The sequence below is a fragment of the Cyrtonyx montezumae genome, unplaced genomic scaffold (assembly GCF_038088225.1).
Source record: "Cyrtonyx montezumae isolate F1298 unplaced genomic scaffold, pur_monq_1.0 scaffold_4, whole genome shotgun sequence".
NCBI lineage: Eukaryota > Metazoa > Chordata > Aves > Galliformes > Odontophoridae > Cyrtonyx > Cyrtonyx montezumae.
Genome location: NW_027072045.1, coordinates 18820601 through 18840740, shown reverse-complemented (window position 1 = coordinate 18840740; position 20140 = coordinate 18820601). Strand labels below are relative to the sequence as shown.

At 48.6% G+C, this 20140-nt stretch overlaps 1 protein-coding gene across 1 annotated transcript in view; it reads right to left on the bottom strand.

The window, feature by feature from the left end:
• The window catches only part of HPSE2 (heparanase 2 (inactive)), a 76671-nt gene that overhangs the window by 55785 nt on the left and 746 nt on the right, over nt 1-20140 (bottom strand). Inside the window, exons 2-3 of the mRNA XM_065746553.1 lie at nt 19576-19733; nt 11677-11838 (exon numbers count right to left, since the gene is read on the bottom strand). Coding sequence (XP_065602625.1) covers nt 11677-11838; nt 19576-19733 — 320 coding nt within the window. The remainder of the gene's footprint in view (nt 1-11676; nt 11839-19575; nt 19734-20140) is intronic.

The following is a 20140-nucleotide window of genomic DNA, read 5'->3' as shown; positions in this document are numbered from 1 at the left end:
AAGCTGTTTCTGTGCTTGATGACTATTTCAGGATTGACTAATGGCTTGTCTTGGTGCCAAACACCACGGAGATGGCTCAAGAGGATAATTTCTGAAACTTGAATTTGTGGCATTCTATCAAACAAAGATTTCTGTGACAAAACCCTAGATCCAGGAATTTATATACAGCAAGAGCTTAAATGGACTTTCGGACACCAGATTTCAGAAGTAGCTCTACCACATTTACTCCGTGAAATATCTGCTAAATGTTTTTCTAGGGAATGAACAAGCTTTAAAGTAGAGGAAAATAAAGACTACTGTATGAAACACAGGTCCCTCCCTGGGAAGTCCTTGCATTGCAGCTGGTTGGCCTCTGGATGTCATTTCAGGGAAGGACATGATGGCAAGATGAAGACTATGCACTATACTGCTTAGCCCATCTCTGGGGGGGGTCACCACAGCTTAGCCAGGAAAAACCCATGGTTGGAGCTCCCCACAGGGTGAATGGTCCATTCGGACAAATTGCAAGCAAAGGCTAATGAGCTCAGTTGGGTTTCAAGGAGCAACAGATTGCTGTGATCAGCTCTTCTCTAGCTGGCACGCTCACATTACATGTTGGTTCAGGTTATAAGGACGGAAAGTGTCATTAATATGACATTTTCCTTCCTGCTTGATAGAGGTTAGAGGACCTAGCCTAATAATTACCACACCAAATCCATAACTTCTGTCTGAAACAGTTTAAGCAAGAGCCTTGATTCAAGGGTGACTGATTGTTAATTCACCTCATACCTAGGTAGAAGTGTTCCAACATTTATTTTCAGCATTATAAATCTGCACATTATTAGCCCAGGGTTGTCCTGTGTTGGGTTTTAAATCATAGGTTCTCTTTGTGCCTTTCCTTGCTTAACATTTCAAGCTATTCGCTGCAAGCTCATTCTTCCCCTTGTTGGTACTTGCACACTGTGATCAAGTTACTTTTAATTTTCCCTTGGACAAAATAAGCAGACAAATCTTACCAGAAGCTTGCCTGTAACTCTGAACTTCCAGGATTTAGTCATATTTATTGCTCTTTTCTGAATACTTTCTAACTCAACAGTATCTTTTCTTCTGTAAAATGAACAGGAGATCTGGACATGGTGCCTAACACTGCCTCACCTGAGCCATCTCCAAAATGAAACCTTCCAGCCATCTCTTCCAGGGTTCCCTCTGGGCACAGGAAGGAACAGAGCCTGAACTCACGGCTATTGCTCTGCTCCTGCCCACCCAGCTGTTGGAAGCTGCTCCTTTTTATTATCCATATCTGATCCCCAACTCTTTTTCTAGCTACTTCCACCTCACAAATAGAGCCTGTACTCTTCAGCCTTGTAAGTCCAAATTCACATCCAAAATCAAAGCACACGGACATCTGTAAAACCCAGGTGCCACTCCCAGACTTGTAGCTTGTTAACCACAGGAGAGCAAGAGGCAGGCAGCAGCTTTCCCACCAGGCTGCTGACACAAAATACAAGATAATTGAAGGCTTTGGCACCGAGACTGCAAAGACACAGCAGGTGTTAGAGCACTGATGTCTATTTCATACCTCACCATTTTAAAACAGCAGCATGAACATAGAGAGCCCTAGGATTGTTTGGTTGCTAGGGACAGCATCCCCGTGAGGTTTTGTACCCTCAAACCTCACAATATGCTGTCAAGTAGGCATGATGCATCCCAGCACCCTACTGTCACAACACCACTACCTTTGGAGAACCTGGGGCCAGCCTTCCCCACATGTATGCTCACAGACAACAGTATCCCAACATCAGTTAAGTGCCAATATACATAGAGTCACAACATACATGAAGAATCAAGGAACATTACAAGGTGAAAGCATGATACTTGAGGTCCTTTCCAACCCAAGTCACTTTATGGTTCTATGAAAGGGACCTCTTCAGGGATCTTAGTGTCTGATTCCTGGCTCCACACAAGATCACCCAAAAACATAGAATCGTAGAACGTTGCAAATAGGTGCACAAAAGCAGGCTGGTCTGCCAGGCAGTAATGCCAAGGTTGGGCAAGGAGCAGTCCACACCCTGGTACACTCATCTAAACGCAAAGATTCCAGAGGTACAATTCCCACTTTTGCTGCTACAGACATACACACCCATGGTTACAGCCTCCTACTGAACTTAGGACTGTCACCATGCCCAGATTCCTTTTCTGCACATTAAACAGCATATAAAGGCTCACCCACCCAGAAAGGCTGTGGGTGTGTGCCCGCCAGAGAACGCCAAGGAACAGTTATACAACATCAAAAGGTTTCTAGAAGGACCTTCCACATTTCTTTAGATATTTGACAAAGTGACTGTTGTACTGACTTACTGGACTGTGTCTCTTCCACATTTTCCCCTCCTATTAGCCTCCAAACTAATCCCAGAGCTGAATGGGTTTCCTCCATTTAGAGGCTCCACTCAAGTTTACTTTTTTTTTTCTTTCCCCCCTCTCTAGGATTCCCATCTTTCTCTTTCTTTTTACTTTACAAATATATAAATAGTCACATCGTCATACAAGACAAGTAGAGACTGACTCTTATGGGTAAAAAACAGATGTTCCCCAATCTTCTCTAGCAAAGTAATATTTTATATATGGCTCTTCAATGGATTTATAGCCAATGAAGGGATGTTACTACATTAGCTCATGGAGGGGGTGGGTGATAAAAACTGGAAAGGAAGAGCCAGACAAGAAAAAAAGAAGCTATCCAGAGCGCTGCAATTGGAGAAGCATGACAAATGGGCAGCACAGTTTTAGAGGGCTTCGACAGCAAGGCAGATTGCCTGGCTGGGAGTGATTGTCCACAGCTGGAGCATCGCAGAGACCATCTGGTATTTCTTAAACATGCTTTCCCCAGGTGATCCGGCTCTTGGAGTGCCCCAGCGAAGAGAAGAAAAAAGGATTGAGTCTCAGCCTCATTTTTAGGGCTACCCTAATTAGTTAATAGAATTATAGTTGAATTGGCTTCAGTTTCTCTTACTAAAAACTCTGCTTTTACCACCTTCTCAATAATAAAGGAAAAAACCCACCTACTTAAATTCATGGAGTCCCTCATCTCTTCAAGGAAGTCAATGATTGTGTCTCTTGGCAGAGCGACCCAGTATAAAAGTTAATGAAGGAAAAAGAGACCCGAAGTTTTGCCTGAACACCTTGTGGCCTCACTCTTCTCCCATCCCACTGAACCACGCATTTCCATACGTCTTCCACCCCCAGTGTACCCATCCCCGGTGTGGGACTCAGAGAACGTCTCTTTTCCAGGACTTTGATCCTTTCCTCAGCTTGGAAAAGTGTTAAAGAATTCAATTAGCAGTGTGTGCGTGCCACAGGCTGCTGTCCCCACAAAGAGGAGCACAGGCAGAATACGCATCCCTCCCGACCCCCAAGAGGCTGCCCCATCCCAAGCCAGCAGCGTTAGGAACCACTAATGAAGAGAGGCAAGAGCAAGCAGTAAATAACGAGCGAGCAGACAGATGGAAAAAGGGTTAGTGCAAGCAGCCGGAGAGCAGACCCTGGGATCCAGGCGCGTTCCCACCAGCAGGCAGTGCCCCTGCCGAGCAGAGCAGGCAGGAGCCCCACTCCCTTCTCCTGTTTTCCCCATGACCCAGCCCAGCCACAGAGCACAGAGCTGTCAGATGCATCCTGTAGAGCACAGAGGCAGCAACCACCCCACAGCCACACAGCCCTAATTCTCAGCTGCAAGCTTTACAGCAGCACATAAATACTGGTTCTACTATTTTTCATGGGGAGAAAATATGCCGGGACAGTGACTGAACCTGGCGATCCTCCTTCAACTGCAGAGTCATTGTTTGCTAGGAAATACTTTTCTAAATTACAGAGGACTAGCCACACACAGACTGTCCATATGGACGCATGTCTCCAAACACGTGCTGGAGAAAAACTGTTGAAGTTGGGCAAATGGAATGCAGTCCCAGCCAGAAATACACACACAAGGTGCTTCAGCTTCTCCAGGCTGAGAAAAATTGTAAAGTAAATGGCTGGGTCAAAAATACCAAACAAACAACTATTTAAGTGCTTTAGACTGCCAAAAGAAATGTATTCCAGTGCCAGGAGTGCAGGGAATTCCGGATGGAAACCATGCAGTGGCACAGACAGCAAGAAGAGCAAACAGATTAAGACAAAACCATAATGCCAAAAATACATTGACCAATTGGAAATCACAAAGGGTAGAAAGCTGGTAACATTACAGAGATATATAGAGGAAAAAAGAAATCATGGCTTCCAGAGTTAGGAAGCACTCGTTTTGCAATGACCAGCACTTTGTTTTAGGGAAAAAGATATGATGAACTAAAAAGACGATGACGTTCTTCAGTTTATTAATAACCAAGAGTTATCTTAAATAACATCTGTTTTAGATAAGCACTGGTAAGTCACCCATCCCTGATAATTTGCACCTCTGAGCACAGTAATGGGATCTCTGACCTGTTGACACTAATTTTTAATAAATCTTGGAATGCCAAGTAATTCTAGAAGGGCAGGAGAATGCTAACCCCAGGCCGGTACTTAGCAGGTCCGTCTGACCTGGGGAGCTGCAGGCAGGCAGCCTGGCATCAGACCCACACTAGGCAATTAAAAACTAATATGAGAATCCAGCAATAATTCATCACATTCATGTTCCAGCTAATTACCAGCCAACACATGTCATATAGGATCAAGTCTCATCTAACTGGTGTTACAATTTGATTTAAGAACTTGCATTAGTAAGAATAATTTGGCATGACTAGATGGAGAAGAGTGGCCAACACGACAAAAACACTGATAGCCTGCTTCCAATCCCACGACCCAGTATTTTATCATTTAGATAAACATAAAATCCAGTGAGGCAAATAGTACAAGCAGGTTAGTAAATAACAGAGAAAACAGAGTGTGCTTACCCTGCGATCTGATCTGTACGGCTGCATGGCCACAAGCCAATAGTGTGTGCCTCGATGCAGCCAAGTGCAAGATCATACACGTATGAGAGAACAATACAGAGCTCGTATTGGCAGGGTGGAAGTCTGTCCAACAAGGCCACAAGACAGGGGGAGCTACAACAGGAGTTCTGCTTCAGGCTATGGGATCAGGGAGATTAGAACCCACTGGTAATTAGGGACCTTTAACTGCCCACACATGGGCTATGGAAGGAAGACATCAGACACAGCCTTGCATGAGTTCCTGGAATGCATGGAGGAAAAAATGGAGAGAGGAGATGGGAAAGGGACAGGAAAGGAGGCTCCTTGGGGTTGGCTCCGATCAAATCACAAATTAAATGACTTGTGGCACACAAAGCAGTGGAAGCTCCACCAGACTGGTGCAGATGAGTGCAGGGAGAGCCAAGTAATCAGAGAAACCACACATAGCAAGGCTCCTGAGCAGCAGTGAGGAGACATTTGATAACTCCATTAGTGGGAAGAAGCAGACCAGAGAGTTCGTCACCTCCTACGTGGGGAGAAAAGGTTAATAGATGGGTTTATGCCACTGAATGCCACAAGCCCTCCCAAAGCTGTTAGTGCGTGTCAGCCCTCCCCCTCCCACCACAGTCTGTTTTCTGTTAGGTTTATGGGTTTGCTTTATTCTCTACACAGCACCCAGAACTGGCTGGTTCTGGTAATGACATTACACACTATAACCCACATATAATTGTTGACTTTGAGATACACAATTTATAAAATATCTTCTCTTATGAGACTCATTAAATAGGATGGTAAATTGAATTTAATAAATCCTAAATTTGCCGCAAGAAGCTGAATTCCCCACAGTTACAAAAGAAATGGCCAAATCAGATAATGAGAAAGCCAAAGTGTTGCTTAACAGACTAGAGAGTGTCACCTGAGAAAGAGATTCCCCTCCCTGACCTCTCTCACACACACATGCCGGCAGCACACAATGAGTTGTAAAACTGCTAATTAGGGTAAGAGAAGGCGGTGATCCCCAGGGGTTGGCTTGCAGCTGTCTCAGGAAGCAAGGAGGTATAAATCGAGACACGAGAAAGGTATTTCACCAGAGCCAACAGTTTGCAGAGCTGCACGCAGGGCTGAAGCTGAAATGTTTCCACGCATTTGTTGGTTCAGACTTTGTGAAAAAGGATAACCAAGACCACACAGTTAAAAGCAGCAGAGTAAGACTGAGTTATCGTAGCGTATGAGCAGAAGAAAGATTATTTAAGTTTGATATCTCTAAATGGGCCCACGGCCCATCAGCAACTATCTCTAAGAATTTCTGGCAGACAAATGAGGTTTCAGAAGACTGGGAAAGGGCAGATATAGTGGCTATGTTCAACAGGTTGAAAAATCAAGGAAATTGCAGGCCAGTCGACATAACTTCAATTCCAGGAAAAAAATGTTGAAACAAATTAAACAGTCCATCTGCAAGAGAGGGCTGGAAGCAATAGGCACATCACATGAAGCCAACCTGCTTTCTCTTTGACGCAGCAAAAGGGTCTCATATGTGAGATAGGGCAACAGATGTTACATACCTTTACTTCTGCAAGGCTTCAGCTCGAGTTCTGTAGAATATCTTAATTAGCAAATTAGGGAAATAGAGTCTAGATGAAATTCCATATGGGGAACGCACAGCTGGTTGGGAAACCATACACAAAAAAGCAGACATGAACAAGCAGTACTGTGCCAATAAAACCCATGGCTGCACAGGGGTATGCAGACAGGAGTGTCACGCAAAGATATGTGAAATAATCCTGCTGCTCTTTCTAGTCAAGAAGGAGCTCAGCTACAGCACTGGGCTCATTTTGAGGCCATGTGCTTCAAAGAAGCCCCAACTGAGTGGGAGAGCCCAAGGGAACCCAACAAAACACAGAGCCACAATAACATGTAGAGCGCTGAAAGGGACCTCAAGAGGCAGAATCAACCATGCACACGTCATTCAACTTGAAAATAACATGGCCACAAGGAAAGAGCAGAAGAAATCCAGTTGTTTGCTGCTGAGCACAAAAGTCTTAGGGGAAACTCAATAATAAGCCTCAAAAACGTAAAAGACTTCTGCGGAGAGGAAAGGAGCACTGTGAGCTGCTCTCCTCATCCTCAGGGAGAAGACATGGTGTAATGGGCTCAAACTGAGCCAAGAGATTGTAGGAAGCTCAGCCCCACCATGATAGCTGCACTGTAGGGCTATCTGCTGAGCAGGGGACAAATTTCCCATCACAGGAGGTGTGCAAACAAAGGTAAAGACACTTTATGTAGCTCTGTAAAAGATGATGTCCCAGAGAACAGTGCAGTGCTGGTGCCCAGCCCCCAGGCTCCTGCAGTCTGCTGGCTTCACACAAACGTGCCCTGGGACATAATGTATTTCAGCCAAATGCCCTCAGAAAGACGCGTAGCAAAAACAAACATCCACTTCTCTTCAGAATGAGCTCATATAAACAGCTGATAAAGACACAGAACCACTTAGTTACAAGGGAATGTTTTCACAGCGTGTGTTTGCCAGCACCATCCCTGCAGCTCTGATGCTGACATCTCAGAAGACACCTGCAAACCATCTCAAAAAGGGACTCTGCAGCTCTGCTGGTCATTATCTTCGGACTCAGTGCAGATAGCACTTTTACGGCATATTGCATTTTTCCTGATCCTTTCCTCAGGAAAATCCCACAGTATTCCACAGCATTAATATTCTCCCTCTCTTCCCCACGGGGCTAACAACATTGCCATCCCCCTCCCAGTGACATGACTCCTCCACCAGTACATCAACGTGCTGTGTCAGTCAGTGAGAGGAACCCAGGGACACGGTTTTCCGTGCACATTTAGCTTTGCATGCTGCTTTTCCTGCATCAGCACCAATGAAGGTTCTGAACTCCCAGAGGTGCATCTGCAGTTCTGACTGTACCAGCTGGTCTGATCAGCAATGCTGCCTCCCCCCAGCCAGGGCCCAGGTACAGCTGACTTGCCACGGAGAAGGCTAGAAGATGCCCTCTTGAGGTCCTTTTCAGATATATTCTTTGCAATACTGTGGATAACATGAATAACATAATGGTCCACAATGAAGGGGAGGGGAGACAGCTTGATCCTAAGCCTGTCTCACAAGATGTCCCCCTCTCCAGCCTTACAAGTCCGCAGTGAAGCCTGGTTATAAATTGAACTATACACCGAGAGCAACATTAGCAAATGAGCTTAGCATCCTGCACGGGCAGGAAAAACATGCCCAGCCCATACACTGAAAAGACAGTCCTAAAGCGTGCCCCACCAGCATCAGGGTCTCTGCCTGAGACCACCACCTCCCAGCACAATAGAATTCAGCAGGATACACAGAACTGCTGGCCTCCGTAAAAGCAGGAAATACACATATCCCATGTGCTCAACCTGAGCCACAAGATTCCCTGCAGAAGAGCAAGCAAAATTCTCACCATCATTGAAGGGAGGAGAAAACCATACTTCCACAAGTCAGCTCCTTTTCTGCAAAGCTTCATGAAGATATGCTGCCCTCTCTTCCGTTCCACGCCATCCCACACAACACTGCATTTCTTCATTAGGGAAAAAATGGGTACACACAACCTCACCCCCTTCTATCACTACTACTTCACACTCTCTTACAACTGACCTCAGAGAGGGTTTCTATCTGGCTGCAGATATCTCCAAAACTGCTCTATCTAAGAAAAGCCTTTTGTGTAGCTACCAGCCTCTCTTATGGCAGAGTTTGGGTTAGTTAACAGCCTTAATGGGACTAATTGGATGCCAGTGTGAAACTCTTGATTGTAATTTAGAAACAGATGGTGAAAGGCACTCTCCTGTAGCTCTTACCTCTGCTCTCAGTAGCCCCCATTGGTCTGAGTCCCCCAGGTTTCTCAGTGGGGCTGGAAAACACAATGCACAGGGGCTCTTTCCTCCGTTCCTGCTTTTGGGGGTTGTGTCCTACAGGTTGATGGAGGGGGGCTTCCAGCACCCACCCTGTGGTCGTTCCCTGTTGTTGTGGTAGGACAGCCTGGAGAGCTGTCATCACAGTGCTGCTGGTGCAATAAGCAATGTGCTTTGCAGCCACAAGCAGAAAGCAGAGCAGAAAGAGGAGATGTTTTTCTGCTGTTCAGAAGGAGAAGGGAGATACTGTTTTGTTTCCTTGGGATGGGAACTCCTGAAGGCAAGAGCGCTATTTACGGTCCATCCTTCTACCTTGGGAAGCTCAGTTACACTTAACACTTCATGCACATGCACGAGGGGACAGTTTCTCACGTATGGCTATTGACCTCCTGAGCAATTCCCACTTCCATTAGGTTTAATGGAATTTACTTAATAGTAGTGCTGAAATCAATCTGTGTGGCCTCACCCTGTCCTAGAGCAGGATCCAGCATTCTCCCCCATCCCACCAGTGTTTTCCATAAGACAGGCCGCTCTGTGTGCCCTCCTGCTCCATCACAGCCACCCAACAAGCACAGGAGATACTTATATGCGAAATGAGATACCTATCTCCCAGCAGCATGGGGAAGCAGTGAAGATTAATAAGCCTCAAAATGTTATACAGCATTTAAAGGGTGCTGCCACAGATCAAAGGCTATCACTCATCTCAGGGAGGCAGGTGCGGTAAGCCTGCAGAGATCACATACAGAAAACAAATGCAAGATGCAAGAAAAAGCTGCAGACAGGAGCAGAATAGAGCTCATGCTTGTCTAGAGGAATTGAAGTGGCCTAAGCCAGAGTGCAACATGTGTTCCTGGAGGAACAGGAGCCAGAAAGCCTGCCTGCTTTCACTCAGTCTCAGTTGTGTCTTAGCGCAGAAAACACATTGCATTTTAAGACACTCTTACCTGGGAGGTACCTGCTGCTGGGAGCAGCTGAGCTCCTGGTGCAGGCACACAGCCTGCCTGGTGGCTGAGAGCATGCTGGGGACTGTGTGCAACTGCTGAGTGCATCCTGGCTTACACTGCAGCAGGTCTGCAGAGCCGCACTTGGAGCAGAGCATGTGCTTTATGAAACCAAAGGGATCCTGGACACAGCCCTCCAGGGGAGAACCCTTATTCTGGGGATCCCCAGACACTCAATCCTTGCATGCTCAGCCCTTCCCTCAGGGACTCCCCTCCAGCACCGCACAGAAACGTGCAGAACAAAAAGAAGTCCTCACACAAACTCTGCCTGATTGAATCTGGAAGGTAAGGAATGCCCTTCTGCAACAGATGTACAACCCTCTGCCCACCCCAAACACCAGATCCATCACAGGGAGGGGAAATATTTACACAAGTTAGTAGAGTTCCAGTTAAATATTATGCTTAGCTGTCTAGAGCCCATGTTCTCAGACGATGTCTATGAAATAAAAGATTAAACTTCATAACAATTATGAAGTTGCTCTGCACACATTCAGAGGGAGTTAAAGGACATTAAAATAGTTCTTTGGGTAATATGACAATGAAATTGCTCTCTCCTTCCCGGAGAGTTGTTGCTAAACCCTTGTGAACCCTCCTGTAAACACACTTGGAAAGGGTAAGAGCAGAGCTGATAACCAGGTAGCACCTCTGCTCCACGGGTTCTGCAAAAAATGTGAGCAATGCTCGAGGGCTTTGAAGCAGCGAGGGAAGGAGGATAGGGGAGAGCAGCTTCTCTTCTCAAGGGAAGTTTGTTTAGTGGAAAGTAAGCAAGTTGTCAGGGGAAAAGCTGACAATGTTGATTCCAGCAGTTGTACAGGGAATAAACAGCCAAGTGGATTACGTTACAGGGAATGAGAAATGGCCCTGAGGATCCCATTTAAATGCTGGGCTCTCAGGAATGGTATGGTTCAGCCACGCTCCTGGCTCTGATGCCCACTGGGCTGAGCCCTCGGACAGCCCTACTGCGACCATCCCTCCTCTGCAGGGTCCCTGAGAGGGCTGTAAGCCAATGCCTCCAGAAGGGACAGAGCTCCCTGCTGTCATGGCTTGGCGTTGGGTGGCAGAAATGGGGCTGTGTGGGACCCATTCTGCTTTCCCAGCCTGGCTGTGGGGCCAGTGTGGGGCCCTGCTTCCCATAAAGATGGGATGGATGCCTCCCTGCCTTCCGCAGGAAAGGGACCCAGTGAGAGGGGAAGGGGATCATGCTTGATTTATTGGCCTCTTCCTCCTTCTCATCGTCTGTGGCTCGTCCAGCTGTAGCGATAAGGACAGCTATGAGAGGACACTGCTGGCTGCTGGGATCCCGTCCTCCTGCCCACTCCCTGCCTGCAGACATCAGTCCTTTACAGGCACCATTAAATGTGTATCCAAAATGTGGCAGTCTCCTCCATCCTTTGAGATTCTGTTCCCTGGATAATACAAACAGTTGCCAGAAAAAGAGTATCCTCTCAGCTCTGTCTGGGCCATTATCCCTTTATATTTGCTCTTTAATATTTACTGGGTTCACACAAAGTGCATGCTCTGAAAAAAAAAAAAATCAGCTGCAGCTTAAAGGACTCCAAATTTAGTAATTGCTGCAGCCCCACCGAAGTGAACAGTGAGCAGGGAGATCACTACAGCACTTCACATGCTGTGGCATTCTGCTTAGATCAGACTGCGGGAAACCTGCTGTCAGTGGCACCAAATCTAGAGTGCCCACTGCAGGGGCCCTGCGAGTCCACCACAATCTCCTGAAGATCCGTTCCCTCCCAGCACCCAGTAACCTTTGTAGGAAGCAGAGGCAGCCTGAGATACTGATTCACATAGAGGGGAAGCTGTGAGTTAGCCAGAACTAGCCACAGCTCCTGGCTTCAGAGCTGGTCTTGCAGCCTTACCTGTTAGTGTGAGGTTGCTGTATGTGTTTGAAAACTGCTCCTTTAACAAAACCAAGTGCATCTGAGCTGCCTTTTCCCTCTGTAGCTCCAACATTATGTCAGGATGCTGGGCGATCTTACAGCCTTTCTGCTTATCCAGGGCAATGTCACTGCGAACAATGTCTATAGCGAAAGGGAAAGAAAAAAGGGAGATGGCCAAACCTCAGCTTTCATTGTCACCAGACGCTTGGATAGAACCAGCCAACATGACAGCCACACAACCATCATTCAGCATGAGTAACCAAAAAAGGGGTTCAAACCCCTTGGATCTACCTGTCCACTGAAGTTCCTCTGCTCAAGTCTTCTTTTCTCCTACTGAAAGCTCACACCATTGTCTTGAATAGGCTCACACAACCTACCGCCCCTTCCATCCATCGCATGATGGATACTGATCTCTTACAATGCAAGCTGATTAATTAAAATTCTGTCTTCTCCCTTGCAGGAAAGTGCAAAAGTATCCCAACATTTATATTACGACCCTGGTGTCGGTGTACTTGACACTAAATAGTGAGAAAAGACTAAATCCCATTCTAGTGACCCCTGGCTTCTGTCTACCATTGCTTGTCAAAGATGGTGAAGAAGGCTTGCTCTTGCCCTGTGTATGCTCACTGCTAGAGCTAGGTCAGCATGGTTTACAGCTCTCTAACCAAGTCTCTTTAAACCAGTAACACCTGACATCCAATTTAGGAGACAGGAAGCTTACCTAATAATTGTTTTCTCTCCATATGAGCATTTTGTAAGTCATATTGCGGAATAAGGATATTATATTCCCTCTCCTAGAATAACTCACCCACTAGGGAAATGCAAAGGGTGGGTAGCAGGACAAGGATCAAGTAAGATGTGGCCAGCCTCTAAACAGGAGGTGGGCAGTGCAAATCAGTCCTTTCAAGGCCATGTTCTGAGCAAAATAAACTCTGTAACACACTCAGATCCAGAGGAACCATATGTTGTGCTGAATTCTTACAAAAGCTAAGGCGGCCAGCAGTGATAAGGGATGATGGAAGTTGGAGTTCTTCCACCACATTGCACAAGGTCAGGCTTTGCATCACGAAGTTGCCCTTTCCTTGGTTTTATTCCCATCTAGTTAGATATTTCTGAAGGAGCTTTTTGTCAGAAGAGAGACACGCCTAGCTCCACAAACACACTCAAGCTCCACTATTGTCATGCACACCAAGGAACTGCAAAGTTAGAATCATAGAAGAGAATCATTAAGATTGGAAAAGACTACTAAAATCATCCAGTCCAACGATCAACCCATCACCACCATGCCTAAGCTTTTTCCATTAGCCATGTTCATGTCTTTTAAAGTGTCAGATCTCAAGTTCTGCAAACCTGGGTTCTGAGTGATGCCCTGGTCTGCCAGGGAGCCCACCGTGAAGGTGGGTGGAAGACTGTTGGACACATTATCTGAGCTGAAGGGAATTTCTTCAGGTCATGCCCTGCAGACCAAGGCAGACATTCAGCATCACCTGGCTTGCTGCTGCCCAATTTGTCCCTCAAACCAAGAGATGCAGGATTCTGGAGCCGCCACTGAGGCTTTTATGGTCTGTAGGAGCCTTGCAAACAAGTTGGCTTGTTTGCTGGATGATGAAGGAACCAAAGGGTGAGAAATCCATCAGGAGGGTTGGGGAGGACAAGTCATTTATATAAGGTTTGCAAAGGCCTCAAAATAATATTTGTGGCTTTGTTGAAAAGGCAGAATGGGCTCCTCTCCAGTGGGACAAACTTTCTATATCAGCCTGAGTCCAGGGTCGCTCTCCTTGCTGTCAGGGGTCAAGACAGCACTTTGGAGAGTGCAAGGGGATGTGGCAGTGGATTCCATACAGCACCCCAACATCTAGCACCCTGCCTCCAAGTCCCAGTGAACATGTGCTGAGGAAGAGATAAGGTTGTGACAGAGAAGATGTGAAGGGCACAGAAGGTGGGGATGCTCTCTAGCAGCCAGCTTCATGGGCTTCCCAGAAAGCTTCCACTGTACACGAGCAGGAAGCAGAGGTGAGCATGCAGGGTCCCAGCTTCTCACAGCCAAGGTCCCATGGAGTTTTCCCAAGACCTAAAACTGGAGGTGGACCCCACATCCATTATAGTTCCAGTTTAAATAGTTCATAGATACATGGGATATGGGATTCCCAAAGAACCTGATACCTGTTTATCCGGACACACTGAGCTATACTCGTTGCAGGTGAGAACAGCTCTAGATTAGACATCGAGGAAACTTTTCACAGAGAGGGTGATGAGGCACTGGCACAGAGTGCCCGGAGAGATTGTGAGTGCCCCATGCCATGAGGTGTTCAAGGCCAGGTTGGATGGGGACCTGGGCAACCTGATCTCGTGCCTGATGTAGTGGTTGACACCCCTGCCCACAGAAGGGGGGTTGGACCTGGATGGTCTTTGAGGGTCTCTTTCAATCGAATCATTCTCTGATTCTATGATTCTATACCTCTCTTCCGAACCAGCAGCACCGGGGGAAGAGGCCACAGCTGCTGTAGGAGCTCAGGGAAAACCTCAGCAACAGCAATCCAGGGAAAAGAGCCAGCAGGAAGCTCGCAGTGATCGCATCTAAAAGTAAGCGAGAGAAAGGGGAAAGGCGCAGGGGGTGTGAGGAGAAAGATCCCCCAGGAGGCTCTGGACAGGGCAGTCCCTGAGTGGGACACAGCTTTCCGAAATGCAGAGCAGCCATAAAAACCAACACACGCACAAATAATAAATAAAATCAGGGGGGAAAAAAATACCCAGCAAAACAAGAAACCAAGCGACTCTTGCCAGAAGTGAGAAAGAAGAACTCCAGATGTGGGAGCCCCAGAGGACGCCAAATGGCTTCCAAAGCCGGCAGACCAATTCTGTGCGCGCTTCGAGAGGCGGCGGCCGGGCCGGGCCGGGCCGGGTCAGTACCTTGGCCAGCTCAGCCCCGCGTGGCTCGGCGGGGCACGGCCGGGCGCGTCCCGCAGCGCGGCTCCCGCATCCCCGGCTCCCGCTGCCCGCTCCGCTCCCGGAGGCACCGTGTCCTCGCCGCGGCAGCGCGGAGCCGGGCCCGGAGCCGCCGTGCGGTATGGAGGGAGCACACCCGTGTGGCGGCCAGGTGAGCTGCGGCTCGGGCAGCCCCCGCGGCACGGGGAGCCCACGGGGTCCCAGGGTGCACCGAGGGGAAATGGAAGAAGTTGGAAAGCAGCACCGAGCGTGGCAGCTTCGTCACATTTATCTGCGTCCTCGTCGTGTCTGTCTTCAAGAGGAAGTTCTCTGACAGATTCGTTTCATTCCTTTCTTTTAGACGGGAAAATTCCCTGACAATGAGTTCCAGAAATTATTTTGCTCCAGATAAAAAAATCATATTTGTTTGTTTTATATGTAACAATGCCGCTGGATGCTCCCTATTTCTTGTGTAATGAAAACAAGGAATTAATTATTCCCAAATTGTCTTCTCTGCATGCCTCTGGGTTCATAGCATTTATCATCTCATCAGTCATTTTTTCCCAAGATGAAAACACGCTGATATCTACGTCTGAAAGCTGTAATCCCAACCACCTCCATCACCTTATTCCACACGTGTATTCTTTACAGTGACCCATGTGGTCCCACTATAGCACAGTATGTTTGTAGCATAAGAATGCTCTCAATGGGCTTCTTTCCTGATATGAATACAGTGATTCACTCTTCACTTCCTTACATGTATTCAAAGCAAAAAATCCATAATAAATTCAAAACATTTTCTCTGGTTAGCAACAGCCAGTTCAGAACCCAGTTGCATAGGAAGCCACATGTGTTTCCCCCGAGCATGTTGCTTTGCATGAATCACTTCAAATTCATAGACAGAAGTGTGGAACTTGCAAAAAAGAAGTGAGGTTTAGTAGGGAATTTAGGATGCTTGTTGCAAGCAATCAGACATACAACCACAGGAATCCTTTGTTTCACCCATACACCAGCAAATGGCTAATCTGGAGCTCACTGTCTGATTGCACCACTTCCTGCAGTTATAAAGCAATTTTCACTCACAATTCTTGCAAAAGTGTTCAAAATTTAAAATAAAAAAAAAGATAGATAAACATGCTTTGGAAGTATCTCCATCATAGAGAGCGCCAGCCTTACCTTGAGAAGGCAGCTTATTTGTTGGCTGCTTCTTACAGGGACAGGAGGATGAACCATCTCATTGGGATACACCTGCTAGTGGACGAGCTGCAGAGCCAGAAGGGAAATCCCAGCACAAGGCCGAGCCCTCATTGCTCTGCTCTGATATCCAGGTGAAAGCATAGCACCTAGAGGCAGCCTGCATGGTACAGACTCAGCAGGGGGTACGGCGTTGCCCTGTGCACAAGGTTCATGATCTTGATGCAGTGCCAGGTGTCTTAGCAGCAATTGAGAGAGCCTTTTTAAAAAGCATTGTCCATACACTTCGGCTCAGCATCTTTTCTTACGCATTACCTACAGCATGTAAACATGATCCCTTTCCTCTCTCCCTTCCACGACCCTCACAGGGCCATGCTGTGTGTGTGGCAAATGTCCTTTGGTGTCTATCAGCCACAGAACACTCCAAGCTACAAAAGGATGGAGAACCCACAGAGGCTGTGCACTTGCCAGTACACCTCCATCAACCCCAGTTCCAAGGAACTTCTCTTTTTCCCTTGACTTTTCTCTTAACTTTCTCTTAGTTCTCTTGACTTTTCTCTTAGCAGCATGTAAGCAAAAAAGGAAATTCTAATTTTCATGCCACCAGGGGTTGTCCAAAACTGCTCTCTGTGGCTGTGGGGTGGCACCTGCAGCACCTGTTGCCGAATGAGCCAGTGTAAGAGCCTCCAAACCCCACTAAACACCCAAAACCAGGCTCCAGGGCAGCACAAGTCAGGTTTTAGCAAACTCAGCTTCAGAGAAGGTTTTGTATTTAGGCTCCCAGCAACCATTGCCAGGGCAAATGGACAGCCCCACATGCTTGCCCCAAAAAGGAGCTGCTCAAGGCTGTTTCCCTAGAGACAGTGTTTCATATTGTCCCATTTGTCAGAGCCAAGTGGTCCTTGGCAACGTGTGAGGTGGCTGGAAGGACAGCCAAGTGCATTATCCAGTAGGCAACCCCACAGCAGAAGGAGAAGCTGGTCTGCTGCAGACCAAGCACGAGATCACATATTCTAGTACCTGCCCAGGGGTCAGACACGTGCCTATGGCTGGAAAGAAGCAGCTCCAAATAACAGAGCACAAGCTGAAACACAGCTGATGAGGGAAAACCAGCCCAGCAGGGCACAGATGCAGAAATTCCATTTAAGGAAGGCAGAAGTCTCCCAGGTCAAAAGCGTTACACTTTTCGATCAGCAAGTGTCAAAAAGTCTCCCCTACAGCCCCACCTCCTGGTACCGCAGGGCTTGGTACATAACAAACTGATTTTCTATTGGGAACAGACCTCAGGCAGGGCAATGCCACGGCCAAATAGGGCGGATGCTGGGACTGAATTTGCCAAGCACAAGTAGCACGGAATGGCAGCTACCTGGTACGCCCTGTGCACGGGGGTTAGTGTGACAGCTCGCTTAGATGGTCTTGCAAAGGTCAGGGAATAAGTACAGCGCTGCCCTCAACACCCTGTGGTTTGCTCAATCTGTTTCCCGTAGGCAAGTGCTTACTCAGGTCCATTGGTCAGGTATGTGCAGATCTGCTGTCAGGTGACGAGCTCCTGCCATACAGCCACCAAAAATGACACAACCCTCCAAACCTATGAACTGAACAAATACTGTGCTATCTACCAGCAGCCATGGAATGAATGAGTAGAGTCAAATACTCAAAGCAGAAAATAATTGAGCTGTCATTTGTTATGTCCTTAAAATCCATGAAGGTCAGACTTAGGCATTCACAGATTTCTCTTTTAATCATTTTCTGCTTTCTGCTTTTTGTTTTGTTTTGGTTAGACTAGACCAGAAATTTCTGAAAGCACAAGCTGACCGTACAAGAGCATTACACATGGAAAGCAACCCCAGTCAGCCCAGGTACCGTGGGCAAGGCAATGGGGAGAAGCAGGATGCTTACTGCCTTCCCCAGGCTCAGGCACTGGGTGCCATCTTTTTCCATGCTGTCTGCTCAGCCCACAAGTTCCTCACGTTTGTGCATGCCCTGAACCCAGGTGGGTCCCGGATAGGCTGCAGATGAGGGAGCAAAAAGCAGAAAATATGGCTGCTCAGATCCAGCACAGTGGGGCAGAGTGCTGCAGTGGCACCAGGATTTCATTTTGGAGAAGTGGATCCCTCAAGTGAAGCACGGAAAGATGGGAGCTACCAGCAACTCCAGCCTCAGAGTTTGCACACAGATCTTAAGAACAAATAAGAAAGCTTTGCTTCCAGGCAGGAAATCCTTTTTACCACACCTTTCTGATTTACACCGATGCTTGATACACACCACATGTGTCCCCTCCCTCCCTCATTCCCATTTGCAATGGTTCTGTTCCATATTTAAGTGATGAAAAGTTAAGACCTGTGGTTACAACTTCTATGAGAAGCTTCATTTTGAAGGACTGCTACATTTCAACTTTATTGCCACGAGGAAAACTGTAAAAAAAAAACACCGAAACCTTTCAGTCCTTCCCTAACATGAAAGCTTCTGTGAAGACATTTAATAAGTGTAAGTTCTCTCCTGCAGGCTGTTGAAATATTGACCTTTGGGCTGGAAAATTTATTCCTACTGATGTTTAGCGTTAATTTCATCCACGCTTTTATGCATTACACTTAATTTTTCTATTGGAGATGGCTGTAGGTTTGGTCAGCATGAAATCCATCCCAGTAGGAAGAGATTACAGTGAACCCTTCACTGGAGACCGGTTACAAGAAGGAAAAATAACCCAAGTCATGGGATGGGGATTGCTTCAGCAAAGAGGGAGCACACACGTCACCCACCTGCCTGCATGTGGGACTGCGGGACATTCGTCTCGCTGAGATCAGACGCTATGCGGGGGAACAGAAAGCCATCAGAAAACTGGCAAACAAGTCTGCTTTTTCCATTCAGCACTATGCTGCTGAGTGGATCTCTGCAAAACTTCCTCTGCTCCACTGACCTGCCCGCTGGGATCTGTCTGGCATTAACTCGCCCTCGAAACTTACTTATGGAAATATCTTCTGCTAATTTTTGTTAAGTCGTGAGTAACAAAAAAATAAAAATAAAAATAAAAAGGTTTTTATAAGAAAAAACAAAGAGAGAGAGAAAAAAAATCAATAAATTCTTGCATGAGGACACGGTATACTGCTTCTCAAAATAGGAGCACTGGCCCTGACTTCTCTGCGAGGTTTCTTTGTGTGAATTAAGGGCTGCTAAAGGTGAAAACCTTGAGCGCAGCTGCGAACCGCTGGGAGCAAGGCACAGAGCGGGGAGGAAGGCAGAACCGAGCCGGGACGAGGCGGTGCCGCCGTCACTTCGGGCAGGGCCCGGTGGCACAGCGCTGCGGTGGGGAGCATCTCCCCGGGCACCGACGGGCACCGAGCCGGGCCGGGCTGCGGGGAGCCCCGGAGCAGCAACTGCACGGATAAACGCGGAAACGATGCCGGGGTCCTTAGGGAACGGCAGAGCCCCCGGGGAGCGCCGCAGGCTCCGGAGAGATCGCGGGAGAAGCGATGCAAAAGCAGCGGGGCGCGACCCACGACACCGTGGGGGACGGTCCCCTCCACGGCCGCTGTCCGGCGCGGGCCTTTCGTTCCTCCTCCGGACACACCGGCAACGGGAGGGAAGGGGAAGGAGGAGCTCACTGCTCGGTGCCCGGTGCGGCGTTGCCCGGCGGAGCTCCCGGTGCCGCGGAGCCCGAGCAGCAAAACGGGACCGTGCGGTGCCCGCAGCCCCCGCAGCCGCGCCCTCCCGCCCTCCCGCCCCCCCCCTCATCCCGGCCCGGCCCGCGGCCCCGCTCACCGTCCTCGTAGTTCTTGAGGTAGTAATCGGGGCCGGGCCCGCCGCGGCTCTTGGCCGGGTTCTTCACGTTGTGGAACTGCAGAAAGTCCGTCCTCTTGCCCGCGAAGCGCAGGAAGGCGGGGGCCAGGCCCCGCGCCAGGGTCACCAGCCGCCGGGAGCTGCGGGGAGGAGAGCGGGCTGAGCGCTGCGGGTCGGTGCCGGTGCGGGGAGGACCCGGCGGCCGAAGCGGGGGAAGGGAGCGCGGTGCGGGGATCCGAAGCTCCCACCGCGGCCGGCTGCCCCGCCCGGCACGGCACGGTACGGCATTGCATAGCGCGGCGCGGCACGGCACGGGCACCGCTCAGCAGCGCCCGGCTGCGGGGCTCTGCGGTTCATCCTCAACAGCGGGAACGGGGCCGCCCCGCCCGCTGGCAGCGGAGCCCGGAGGCCGGCGGACCCCGGCTCTGCCCCCCACTACCCACCGGACAAGTGCGGCGGAGGCACCGGCTCCTGGCTCCCTGGGGGCGGAGGCGGCAGCGATCGGGACTCTCGGAGCGAGGACCCGCTCTTCCTCCCCGACTTACCC